The 13,802-nt window shown below is 47.8% G+C and overlaps 1 protein-coding gene across 4 annotated transcripts in view; it reads right to left on the bottom strand.

Annotated features, from left to right (window-relative positions):
- LOC147029797 (eukaryotic translation initiation factor 4B-like) overlaps positions 1-13,802 on the bottom strand; it is a 186,396-nt gene that overhangs the window by 146,535 nt on the left and 26,059 nt on the right. For all 4 annotated transcript variants that reach the window (XM_085873131.1, XM_085873132.1, XM_085873129.1 and 1 more), the window contains exons 4-6: positions 9,144-9,260; positions 8,975-9,029; positions 8,214-8,354 (exon numbers count right to left, since the gene is read on the bottom strand). In XM_085873131.1, the coding sequence (XP_085729257.1) occupies positions 8,214-8,354; positions 8,975-9,029; positions 9,144-9,260 (313 nt within the window). The remainder of the gene's footprint in view (positions 1-8,213; positions 8,355-8,974; positions 9,030-9,143; positions 9,261-13,802) is intronic.

Genomic DNA, 13,802 nt, shown 5'->3' with positions numbered 1-13,802 from the left:
CTGCATTTATTACCCCACTTACACATATATATATACATACATAACATACATGTCGTGGACAAAAAAAAATTAATATGGAAGCACCTGAGTAAATGAGGGATACCAAGTATGTTGAAAGCAACGGCTTCTATACAGGTGTGGCTCAGAAGCAAATAACATCCCAGCATGCTTAGGGTCATGTGTAAAATTTCTGCACAGGCCTGGTTGCCTATAATTATGGCTAACATGGCTCCAAGAGGAGACCTTAGTGACTTTGAAAGAGAGTGATTGTTGGGGTGCATTTGACAGGAGCTTCAGTGACAAAGACGCTCATGAAACTTTAGCAAGTTGAGCATTGTGTTGAAGGTGATATTGGCATGGAACTCTGAGGGAAAGACATAATCAGCAAAGGGCAACAGTGGGTGGAAGCACATACTCCAGGATTGTGATATCCATGCATCAATTTGAAATGCAAGGCAAAGCAGGCAAGCAACTGCAAACATCCGACTAAATTTCAACCTTAGGTGCGAGCAGCCAGTTTCATCAAAAACAGTATGCTGAGAACTCCACAGAGCAGGATACCATGGTCACGTTGCAATGTACAAACCACTTATGGGCAATTCCACGACAAACGGTCCGCAGAGGTCAAATTTTAAATTTAACTGAAAAGGTTCATGTTATGTACCAAATGAAAGCTGAAAACATGTACTTTCAGATAATATCAAGATCACTGAGTTAGGTTGCTCTGTTGGCTTACATCACTCGTTGCAATTAATGAAGTCATTCTACTGAAAAGTGCAGTAAAATTGGCCCTCGATAATGCAAAGAACTATTAATTCATTAGTCTCTCAAGTCATTGGTACGAAGTCAACAAATGCTATCCATCAGAAGCTACCTGTATGAAGATTATTTCAAAACCAATTGAAAATAATACGAGTTGTCCTTCTATGCTTAATTAACACTCAAATTAGGAGTCAGATGTCACTCCGTGACGTGTAACTCCATAACGAAAATTTGACATTTGTTTACTTTTCTCTATAACTGGTGGATGAAAAACCAAATAAATCCAGGGTCATCAAGAACTTATACCACTCAATCATTGTACAGTATAATATTTTTTATTTTTTTTAATGTACAAAAGATAAATTAAAAAGAAAACTTATCACTCCATAACGTTACAGAGTGACGCATTCTGTCAAACAATTGTTAACTCAGCCTGAAAAAAGGTGGTGGCAGAGTAGCTGTCCCAGAATTCATTGTGTGCCAGATTTTACTTCCATATGACAAGTTTCAAGTTTACGCGTGGTCATCTTGAGTGGTTTTGAAATCGGTTTACATCCAGCAATTGGTGAGTACAAACTACACCTCTGTTGTCACCTGCAGATATGCATCGTAAGAGGAAAACTAGAAAATCACCGCGCCACCGTGGACCGCCAACATTGCAGTGGACAAGCCGAGTGAAGCCGCTTACAACCTCTACTGTCAGTTTTTGTGGCCTAAAACATTTCATGATCTTTTAGATGATTCATAGAAGGGTACGGTGCAATTCATATGGATAATTTGTCGATGCAGTCATATTACAGAAAGGATGCCATTGACTGCTGCCGAGCGCTAAAAGAGTTTGAGACAGGCACAAATAAAAATGCAGGGAGCTGGATGCGAAACGCAAGAGAGAGGCACGTGCTGTTAATGTTGCCAAGGCAAGGGAAAGTGAACATGCGCGTCAGAGGAGATGTCGGGCAAAGGGCAAAAACACTGTGAGTCCTGTTCCAACTTCTCGGTCTCCTGCCCACAAGAACAGCTCCAGCATAGGCAAGGCTGTTAAACGAGCTTGAGAGGCCCTCCCAAAATCACCGAGGAAACGCAAAGCTGTTATCAGACGGCTGGCTGTCGGAAACGAACCTACCCGACATGAAGTTGACACGGAAAGCAAGTATGCGCCTGAGCACAAAGTTCCTGCCAATGTTAGTGATGCTGTCAAGAAATTTTATGAGCAGCCCAATATTTCATGGATGTCACCAGGGAAGAAGGACTTTGTGATCATTAAGACTGGGAAACGGAAGGACAAGGTTCCATAGAGTTTCCTTATGATGACAATACGAGAGGCATACAGTTTTTTTGTGAGAAATATACAAACATCAAGATCGGCTACTCCAATTTTGCAGCACTTTGTCAAGCCAATGTATGCCTCAATTCAAAGTTTCCGCACAATGTCTGCCTCTGCAGATATCACGAAAACATGTGCCTCTTATTGGAGGCCTTGTCATCTCATGTACCTGGACTTTCGACTAACTTTCGTGAATTCCTTGGAAGCATTGTATCTGAACAGGATTCGGACAACTGCATGACAGGAAAATGTCAGGAATGCCATACCAAGTTTGCCACAGTGTATTCTGTCGATGACGAAACAGCTAACCTGCCGCTGAAATGGTTTCAGTGGGAGACAATTGAGCATTGGGCCACAAAAGTAGCTAAAGATGGGACTGTGCAGGATGCCCTGCATGAGATATGCAAACAACTTCCATACTTCAGATTGCACTCATTCATCAAGAGGAAGCAGAGCTACTTCTTTGAAGATAGAAGGAAGGCAGTTGATGGAGATCGCATTGTCGTCCAGGTCGATTTTGCAGAGAACTATGCTGCGATAGAACATAATGAAATCCAGAGTGCTCATTGGAGCCACGTCCAAGTCGCTCTATTCACAGTGTGCGCCTGGATTGATGTTAATGTTACCGAGTCTTTCGTTATTGTTAGAGATGACCGCTAGCATGACAAATATGCTGTTCATACCTTCCTCTTCAATATCATCACCACACTGATATCATGCCACCCCAGGATTAGGGCGATTGACTTTTTTCAGATGGGGCAGCCAGTCAATTTAAACAGAAATTCTTGTTTTCCAATCTAACATTCCTTCAAGAATTGTTCAAGATTCAATTATCCTGGAATTTCTTTGCCACATCTCATGGGAAGTAAGGGCACTGTTGATGGGATAGGAGGTGAGGTAAAGAGGAGAGTTTGGTTGGAAAATCTGGCTGGGGATCCTGTATCTGATGCAGAATCCTTCTTCCGCGTAGCAGCGGCACAGTGCAAAAAGATCGAAGTTTTATTCATGGCAGCAGGAGTGCCAGACATTCAGAAGTGCCAGTCGCAATTGGATGAGCGCTGGCAGTTAGTGACATCGCTTCTGAAAACACACCAAACACAGTGTGAAACCTGTGAGGAAATATGTTGTGAGCGCTTCTATGTACTCAACAGCGGAACAATTTGAATTGGTGAGTCTTCACCCCGAGTGCCATGTATCAGCCTTGGGATGTCAAAACACTGCTAGTCCAGCACCTGCTGCGCGCCCCAGGTAAGACAGTCAACCCCAAGTGCACCCTGGTGACTTTGTGACTGTGCAGTATGTCACAAAAAAATCTAAGAAGTTGTTTGTTGTCCAGGTGACTCAGATAGTAGATGATGGTTGTTTGGAAGTATCATTTTTGTGAAAAGCGGGCCTACGTGACTTGGCATATACATTCCCAGAGGTGGAAGATAAATCCTGGATTGATTCCAACCAAGTCAGATTCTTTCTTCAGCCATCCCTTGACCATCACAATCATTATGTCTTTACTGAATGTCCTTTGGGAAATGGAACCTTTTGCAGGACAGTCATGTGAAGTTTTGTGATGTGGCCAACTGATTAATTCCAAACTTTGTTTTATTTCTGGTCATCCACTCGTAAATTGTTCTCAATTTATTTAGTCTATTTATTGACTTTTGTATATTTTTCAGTTCAGATTTTTTTTCTTTTTTCTAATGCGTTAGATGTTGAAACGTTCAAGTACAATGCCAGCACAAGTCAGCTGGGTTCAGACTGAAAGTCTGGCATAATCCAGAAATGATTTGTTGCTTTGGAAGAAATCTCAAAATTGACTCGTCACTCCGTAATGAGATTTTTCGTCACTCCGTAACGGGACTATTGTAATTATTTCAGAGTAATTAGGTCATGTCTGGAATTTTGAAACCCCTGAACTGAAGGTACAACTATTAGTGCATCTTCCTAGTCTTTCATTACAATTTTATAACTATTGTGAGAGCAGAGTTTTCAATAAATGTTGTTATTGTTTATTAAATGACAAAAGACAGTGTCATGCCGTAACACAGTTTTTGAATGTTAATTACTTGACAATGGTCCAACTTCCAGGAACTACATTAATATCTCTGTAAAGTGCAACTCTTCCTTTGCAATATGATATATCGAGAGTAGGTACATGTGGCTTTAATCGCTGTGCTAGAGCAATCAAATTTCACAAAAATGACTCAAAGTGTCACTCCGTAAGGTCGTGGAATTGCCCTTATCACACCTGGCAATGCACATTTGCAAGTCCAGTGATGAAATAATAATAATAATAATAATAATAATAATAATAATAATAAATAAACACAGACAATGGAATGCCGAGCAGTGGAGAAACATGACAGTCAGATGAATCATCCTTCACCTTGTTCTCAACAAACAGACAAGTGCACGTATGACACCAAGCAAATGAACACTACAACTCAGAGTGCTTGGTTCCAACAGTGAAGGGTTCTGGTTGTTCTGTAATGTGGGAAGCATTTTCCTGGCATTGTTTGGGTGTGGTCATTACCTTAGAAGGCAAGGTCAATGCCAATTGCTACTTAATGGTACCGAGTTATCATCTTCACCCCATGTTGCAGCATTTCTTTCCTGCCAGGGGGTGGGTGTGAGGCATGCCTTCCAGGATGACAATGTCCAAATCCATATGTCATGGCCTTTTCAGTCACCAGATCTAAACCCAATTGAGCATTTATGGGATTCCTGTACATACATATGTATATGTATGTCGTTACCATACATACATACAATTATCCCTTAATATTTCTGCAGGAAGCTCAAGGTCTGCCAGCAACCCCCTTCTGGTGAAACTGCCAAAATCAAGAATCACTGCTCACTTTCACTCTTTCATTCCTCTTCCTTCACACCACTGGAACAAACTCCCACACACTCTTCCCTCCAGGTTTTCAAAACAGCTGTTCACAATCTCTTGTCTTCCCCCATCCAAAACCATGACGTTTTCTACCTCCTGTTAATCCACCTCAAACCCACCTCCTTCAAATTCCCCATTTCTGAACTGAAAGTCCCTATAGTGGTAATCTTGTTTACCCCATGCACCCTGCCCCATTCCTCTGTATTCCACAGATCTCCTGATGTCCGTTACCGACTGTTGTGCTTCCCTCTCTCGCCCCATCTCACACTCCCTTTGTTCTATGTTGCGTGTTCGTTCTTATACGAGCCTCGACAAAGTATACAAAAAAAAAACAAACAATTTTTAAAAGGGTTTTGAAAGTGCCAATAAGCAGAATGTTATAGTGTTCAAATATATAATTAAATTGAAATGAAATAAAAACTTGAAATGTTTAAGAAAAAAAAATCAAAAATTTACAGCCATTGATGCAGCATCTCTTATTTATTGAGCATGTTGCATTCGTTCTTTGTGCCTGTTGTTTTTGTCCTTTATGACATCCTTAAAAACTAAGTTTCCTGTATGGAATGATTTTCAATTTTGTTTGACTGCCAGACAGGCAGACAGAATAAAAGGGTTTTCTCACTCCAATCTGCACATGTGTGATAGGGGCGAATTCAGAGCCAAAGTACTGCTAAACTGCAGGTTTATCTTCCGATTATTGTTCAAAATATAACATTCAATTAAAATTGAGTTGTTCCTCGATCTTAAACTGATGTCTGCAGAGACAGAGATGGACAGACAGAGACAAAGTGAACAAATTGCTTAACCCCACTTTTCACTTCACACACAGGGTAACTTACCTGAGGGCCTAATCAGACACACCACATAAGCCTAGTATTGGCTTAAGATCCCAGTCTTGAGAGCTCAAGCCCCCATCATGTCGTTGAATTTACACCAGGTGGGTGACTCGGCCTACCATGCTTCTGAGGTCAACAAAATGAGTACCAGCGTGCTGGTAATGGGGCATCGCATCAGCGGCACAGATGTGCCCCCAGAAAATGATACAGACAAGCAGCCACAGGTTGCATACAAATATATAAAAAAGACACCACATAAGATAGACAATACCGGGGGGGGAGGGGTGAAGAGACAGAAGAGAGATGCAGGCAAAACCGAGATAGTCTGCAGGCCATTCCTGGCAGCTGAAGACAAGGCAAACGTCCCGTGCCGCTGCCTGAGGAGAGAAGAGGGTGACTCCAGATTAGCTTCCGTACAGCAGCTTGCAGCCAGACACAGCCTTCAGCCTGGGGATCCTGATGATCCCAGATTTCTTCTCCCACTTTCTTCCTCGCTCCCACCTTTATGGACTTGGGTGCGCACCTCATGGCTGATGCTCCACACCCTCCCTCCCCTCACTCTCACAATTGGCCACTGCTCATCCTAATGGGTGGGACTCCCAGAAGCTCTGAGGTAATGATGCCCAGTGGTAATTGTCAAGCAGCTTTTTCCACCTAAACTTGTGTTTGAGGGCCTGCCAGAATGCTAAAAATAAAATAAATAAATAATAAAAAGGACAGATTCCAAAGGGCAGAACATTATAAACAGTTGACAATTCGAGACACAGACATTGGGATAGGTGAACGATATCGAACTATTACATAAGCAACACGTTTCTGATACTAGTATCACAATTGTTGAGTTTACGCTTATGCTGAGACATAGACTCAGGATATAACTGCACTATAATAAACATTAACTCTCAATGAACCATTTCCACAACACAATGTTTCACGAATGGGCATTACAAGTCACAAGTACCAATTATAGACACGTTAGTTACTTGGTAAATTCGTTTGTGAATGCACTGAACTAGCTCAGAAAAACAAATGTCACAAACTTGTAAGCATAGTCACATGTAAGCACTTGGGTCAGTCACAAATACATGACGACAGTATTTCAGAAAGTCGATAAAGTTGCATTTCCGACGTAATGGTATGCACACTGCTCCATACCCCAACTTTAAACAACTTTGACCAATGGAATTGTATATGCGCACTTGCCTTTTAAGTGGAGTAGATAAGATAGCCAGGGGAAAAAAACTTGCACACGCTGTCAGAGCCCGCTATTTGCAGTGGACACGTTACTGAAAAATGCTACAAATCTCGGGATCCACGAATATTGGGGCAGTATTTAAATTTTAATAAAAATATTTTTTTGACATGATCTCAGCTCATGAGAGAGTGATTATTCAGAAAGAAAAAAAAATCAGGACACAACATAAAGTAACAGTTGGGCAGAGGGAGAGGGAACACAAGGGGCAAAAGGGAACAGTAGGGCAGAGGGAGAAAGTAGTTGTGGATGGACAAACAAGGGATGCAGGTAACGATAAAGGGGAAGGGAAAACGGAAAGGGTGGACAATATGGATACATAAGCAAAATTGTGTTTGACCAGTTTGTGATTTTGTCAAAGTCAAAGTCAGACAAGAGGGAAGAGGCTGCTACCTGTCAATCAGAACAATGAGAGATGTCACAACAGAGTGTGGAGTCAGAGATAAAGAGGATTTTCCAGAGTTAGTGATATCATTGATGAAGATTAGGAATAAGATGGGGGCCAAGAGCAATGCTTTGGAGTACTCCAGGCTTGACAGGGAGAAGAGATGGAAGGGTGCCGTTGAGAGACACAACTTGACTACAATAGGGGAGAAAGTCAGTAATCCAAGAATGGAGTTGGCCTTTGATTCCATAGGCAGACAGTTTGGAGAGGAAGGTAGGATGTCAGACTATATCAACAGCTCGAGATGTGTCCAGAGACAACCCTGATCTCAGGCCTGATATTGAGGGCCTCCATCCATTGTTGGGAGTAGAAGCAGCATGTCCAAAGTTGAGTGACGAGGTCTGAATTCAAATTGATGATCTGAGATGAGGCTGTTGGAGAAATGGAATGATATGTCAACTGCCATGATGGATTCCATGACCTTGCTGATGATTGGAAGTACAGAAAGCTAATTGGGCTGCAGTTAAGGGGATCTATTTTTGCACCTTTTTATGTAATTCTGTGATGTGGTGGATTTCCAAGTGCCCAGGTGGATATAGGAGGCCAGTCCTGAAGTGCTTAAAAAATAAAAATAAAAAAAAACACGAATACACGAAGCGCGAATGTCGAAGCAGGTCACACTTTATGACCTGAGAATAGCCAATCCGCAAATAGTGGAGCCCGACAGCACTGCATTAATAATTTTTTCAAGTGGTGGTTGCACTCACGAGAGTCAGCTTGAAAACCATTGCGACGTGAAAAATCCTCAGTGTTCCTGGATCGCCAGTCACATTCGGTCTTACCGCTATCCCTCGCCCAATCTCTATCACGACCTCGGTCATCTCGATCACGACCTCGGTCATCTCGATCTGCCAAACAAAATGTCCAACAACAGTCAAGCTTTTAATGCCAATCATACAAAACAGTTTGGATTTGAAATGATAGCACATAATGTAGGTTTTATACCATTCTAATCGATAATGCCAATGGGATGTTGAGGATAGGTTAGTAAAGGGTGCACAGGAGAGGTGGAAGGGGCAAAACAAAAATGGATACATTTACATCAACCAAAAGGACAACAGGCAAACCAAAAAGTGAGAAAAATGGGCAGGCAATAAATCATTCCAAGTTGCAAACACAAAAATAGTAAAATATGGAAATATATTTTTAAAAAGAAACCCATTTTAGATTTTTTTTTGGTGGAGGGTGGTGGTATTTGCAGTGTGAGGATTATCTTTAGAATAGTACGGAAAAAAAAGAGAGACAAAAAAAAAGCCTTGAACAATATAAAATCGATCAATTTGGAGATTAACCTTGTATATTTTTGCCTATTGTCTGCTAATATCCTTGCAATTGAAGTTAAAGTACACAAATGTCTACTCATGTTTGTCCTGCACACGATTTCTGTAAAAGCTCCACCTTGAACCAAAGATAAATGTTTTTAAGAGAAACTTTAAAGAGGAGGTCTAGCACATCTTTTGGTTGGTACCTTTATCTTGTGACTGCTCAGCAATGTCTACTCTTATTCGACGGTTACACAAATTCTGCAAGACAAGAACATGAAAAAGAAAAAAAACATTTCAATCAAACGTAATCGGATGAAAAAGTTGCCGCTCACCAACACAAATCACAGACAAAGACCCATGCACTACTTTTACCTCATTATTGAGAGCCAAGGCATTCGAAAGAGATTCCACATCATCAAACACAGCATAACCGAAGCCCTTCAAGCGATCTGAGCTTCCGAGCTCTCGAGGCAACCGTACTGCACTCAGCTGCACAGATAAAACAGTGAAGCGAAGGCTCCTCGGGCCAGAGGAAATTAAATGCATAAATACAATCAAGCGACACAGTGATCATACAAATATATTCCAGTCGAGTTATAAATCATGAAAGACATGACATTTTGAGAAAACTTTCATTTCAATTATCTAAAAACAAAGAGTATAAATTCAAAAATGTTCAAAATAACATTTTTCAATCAGTATCCATGCGAAAGAGCACATACAATATGCATTTGTCAACAATAGGCACTCAACAGAGATCAATATTATTGAAAACATCACAAAGATAAAATTCATGGAAAAAAACCAAAGGTGTTGCTTCATTTGATCTTCAGGATTTAGTGGTCCATCACTTCAAGTAGATTGAGGTGTTGCACTTTTCCATATATTTTTTAATCCTCTAAATTAGAACATTTACTTTCTGCTGAATCTAATCAAAACCAAAAATAAATAAATATCGACTAATAAAGTGTGTGTATGTGTGTATGTGTGTATGTGTGTATGTGTGTGTATGTGTGTGTATGTGTGTGTATGTATATGTGTGTGTATGTGTGTGTGTGTGTGTGTGTGTGTGTGTGTGTGTGTGTGTGTGTGTGTGTGTGTGTGTGTGTGTGTGTGTGTGTGTGTGTGTGTGTGTGTGTGTGTGTGTGTGTGTGTGTGCGTGTGTGTGTGTGTGTGTGTCCTCCATAACTTCAAAACCATGAAACCAAACAGCCTGAACCTTTGCATGCACACGAAGGGAACTTGACGGAAGTGCAAGAGTGAAAATTGGGTGTTTGGGTTCATTAAAACACCCCTTTTGAAGACGATTAAAAGCCTTATTTAATTATGCCCTTCATCAGGCGATCCTCGGCCACCTCGCTCTCTGGAGCCTAAAGGCGTATCCTGCGTCACCTCGATGGGGTCTGAAGCCACCACATTTTTTTGGCCTGCTCAACCATGCCTCAACTTGGAACAGGCCACAACAATTTCTTAACGGCAAAGTTTTTTTGTTTTTATTACGCCTCTCTCCGCCCACCCATCCTCCCGTGCGCTGCACTCCCACGCAGCCCCACCCACTCGTGTGCTGACCCTCCCCGCCCACCGGTGCGCTGCCCCTTTCCGCCCACCGGTGGGCTGCCCCTCCACGCACGCCGTCCAACATTGCGCTGCCCCTCCCCGCCCACCGGTGTGCAACCCCTCCCCGCCAACCCCCGTCCACTGGTATGCTGCTCCTCCCCGCCCACCGGTGTGCTGCCCCTCTCCGCCCACCGGTGCGTTGCCCCTCTCTGTCCACCGGTGCGCTGCCCCTCAAAGTCCACCCCCGTCCACCGGTGCGCTGCCACTCTCTGTCCACCGGTGCGCTGCACCTCAAAGTCCACCCCCGTCCACCGGTGCGCTGCCCGCCCCTCCCCGCCCACCAGTGTGCTGCCCCTCCCCGCCAACCCCCGTCCACTGGTGTGCAGCCCCTCCCCACCCACCCCTGTTCACCGGTGCGCTGCCCCTCTCCGTCCAACCCCCCCGTTCACCAGTGCGCTGCCCCTCTCCGCCCACATCACGTCCACTTGTGCGCTGCACCTCTCCGCCCACCCCACGTCCACCGGTGCGCTGCCCCATTCCGTCCACCCCACGTCCACCGTTGCGCTGCCCATCTCCGCCCACCGGTGTGTTGCCCCTCTCCGTCCACCGGTGCGCTTCCCCTCAAAGTCCACCCCCCGTCCACCGGTGCGCTGCCCCTCTCCGCCCACCAGTGGGCTGCCCCTCCACGCCCGCCGTCCAACATTGCACTGCCCCTCCCCGCCCACCAGTGTGCTGCCCCTCCCTACCCCACCCCCCCCCGTCCACCGGTGCGCCGCCCCTCTATGCCCGCCCCCGTCCACCGGTGCGCTACCCCTCCCTGCCCACCCCCATCCACCAGTGGGCTGCCTTCCACGCCCGTCCCCCGGTGCGCTGCCCTCCCCGCCCGCCCACCCATTCCCCGATCCGCTGCCCCTCCCCCGATGCGCTGCCCCTCTCCGTCCAACCTCCCCGTTCACCAGTGCGCTGCCCCTCTCCGCCCGTCCCCCGGTGCGCTGCCCTCCCCGCCCGCCCACCCATTCTCCGATCCGCTGCCCCTCCCCCCAATGCACTGCCCCTCCCTGCCAACCCCCCCGTCCACTACCACTCCCCGCCCACCCCCATCCACCGGTGCGCTGCCCCTCCCCACCCACCGGTGCGCTGCCCCTCCCCACCCACCGGTGCGGTGCCCCTCCCCACCCACCGGTGCGGTGCCCCTCCCCACCCACCGGTGCGGTGCCCCTCCCCACCCACGGTGCGGTGCCCCTCAAGGTCCACCGATGCGCTGCCCCGCCCACCCCCCATCTACCGGTCCGCTGCCCCTCTCCCCCCACACCCCGTCCACTGGTGCGCTGCCCCTTTCTGCCCACCGATGCGCTACCCCGCTCCGCCCACCCCCATCTACCGGTGCGCTGCCCCTCTCTTCCCACACCCCGTCCATCGGTGCACTGCCCCTCTCCTCCCACCCCCGGCCACCGGTGCGCTGCCACTTTCCACCCACCAATGCGCTGCCCCTCTCCGCCCGCCCCCCGCCCACTGCCCCTCTCTACCTGCCCCCAGCACGCTGCCCCTCTCTGCCCACCCGACATCCACCGGTGCGCTGCCCCTCTCCGCCCACCCCCCAGTGTGCTGCCCCTCTCTGCCCACCCCCCCATCCACTAGTGCGCTGCCCCTCTCTGCCCACTGGTGCGCTGCACCTCTCTGCCCACCGGTGCACTGCCCTCTCCGCCCACCCCCTGTCCACCAGTGCGCTGCAACGCTACGCCCACTCCCCGCACACTGGTGCAGGGCAACGCGCCGCCCATACTCTGCCGACTGGTGCGCTGCCTCCCCTCCCTCCCGGTCACCTGCAGCGCCACCTCCCCCCTCCTCATCAACTGCCGCGCTGCCTCCCACCCCCTTCCACTGCCTCCACACCCCGCCCCCTCGTGCACTGCCTCGCCACTCCCCCATCCCCGCACTGCCTCCCACTCCCCCCCGCCCTCCGTCCAAAGTGCACTGCCCCTCCCGCCCCCCAGTGCACTGCCCCTCCCCGTCAACCGGTGCGGTGCCCCCCTCCGTCCACCGGTGCACAGCCCCTCTCCGCCCACCCCCGTCCACTGCCCCTCCCCACCCCCTGATGCACTGCCCTCCCTGCCCACCCACCGTCCACTGCCCCTCCCCGCCCACCGATGCGCTGACCCTCTCCACGCGCCCCGCGTCCACTGCCCCTCTCTGCCTGCCCCTCGATGCGCTGCCCTCCCTGCCCACGCCCCGGCCACTGCCCCTCCACTGCCCACCGAACGGGTACCACGAGACCGTGGCAGGTTACCTGCCCCCCTCAGTGGCCGGAGAGTCACGTCGCCCCGTCCCCACGGCAGCTAGCGTGGCCACGCCTGATCCCGGGCCGCTCGCGTGGCCGGCGAGCTCCCTCTGGCGCTCCTCGCACGGACGCGCAGGTTCACGCCACCCAGCCAGCAGAGCTGCGCTTCCAGTCCGCGTCTCCGGTGCGGAGCCCGGACTTTCTACCGTCCCACGCCTCCAACGAACAGGTCGCTCCACAGGACCAAGAGCGCATGAACCACAGGACCAAGAGCCAGGAGAGCGATGGAGGATGGCGTTTGCAAGCTGGCGTAGTGGCGAAGATGGTTAAATGGTGGTGGTGTTGGTGTTGTTGTGGCGATCGTAGCGTGGTTGGCATTGTGGCGTAGTGGGTGGCGGTTGTGTTGTTGGCGTTGTGGTTTGTTGTAATGGTGGGCGAGATATGTCGGTTCAAAATAACAATAGAAAAAGAAAAACCTACCTCAAAGGGTCACAGCCCGGCGAACACGAAGAAATCCCATTAAACAACGGTGAGGAAACCTATTCTGAACATCAACTTAGCGGCATAACTGATCTGAGGACCTTCATGGTGTTCTGCAAATTTCCACAGCCCTAACACTACCCCCTCCCCATTTTACAGACTCGTCCCGAGTCATCGAATTTTCGTGTGCCATCATGTGTAGTTCTCCCCTAATACGTTTTACCTTTGAATCCCCGAGTGCGACATTCAGGGTATTCATGTCCCAAAAATAAATAACCTACGGGCTGAGTAACGAACTAAACAAACCCACTCATACAGATGACTTAAATAAATTGCCGGCGCTATGACACACATGCAGGGGGCGCAACTCATTTACAATTACATCTTAACTTACAAAATTTACACTAAACCATGGCCCAGGATCGATGGACTCTGCGGAAAAAGAAGCAGGGAGCCAGACTACTCATACGCAGTCCAAGGCCTCCCCTTTTTTAAATGAACGCAGTGGACAAAAGCGGTGCATGGGCCGCCAGTGCAGTCCCGTGTTGCGGCTGCCTACAGGGCAGTCCCTGCAGCTTGCGCGATGAGCCTGGCGCACATGGTAATGAACAGGGGGGGGGGGAAATGCAAAACAGAACAGGGGCAGCAAGCATGGCATGGCAAAAGCAAGCAGGCAAGGCATGGTAAGGCGAAACAAGGCCGTTGTAGCAAACAGC

The sequence above is a fragment of the Eptatretus burgeri genome, chromosome 3, assembly GCF_056783735.1.
Source record: "Eptatretus burgeri isolate ZD-2024b chromosome 3, Ebu_testis_v1, whole genome shotgun sequence".
In the NCBI taxonomy this organism is placed as follows: Eukaryota; Metazoa; Chordata; class Myxini; order Myxiniformes; family Myxinidae; genus Eptatretus; species Eptatretus burgeri.
This window is presented reverse-complemented; position numbering and strand designations above follow the sequence as displayed.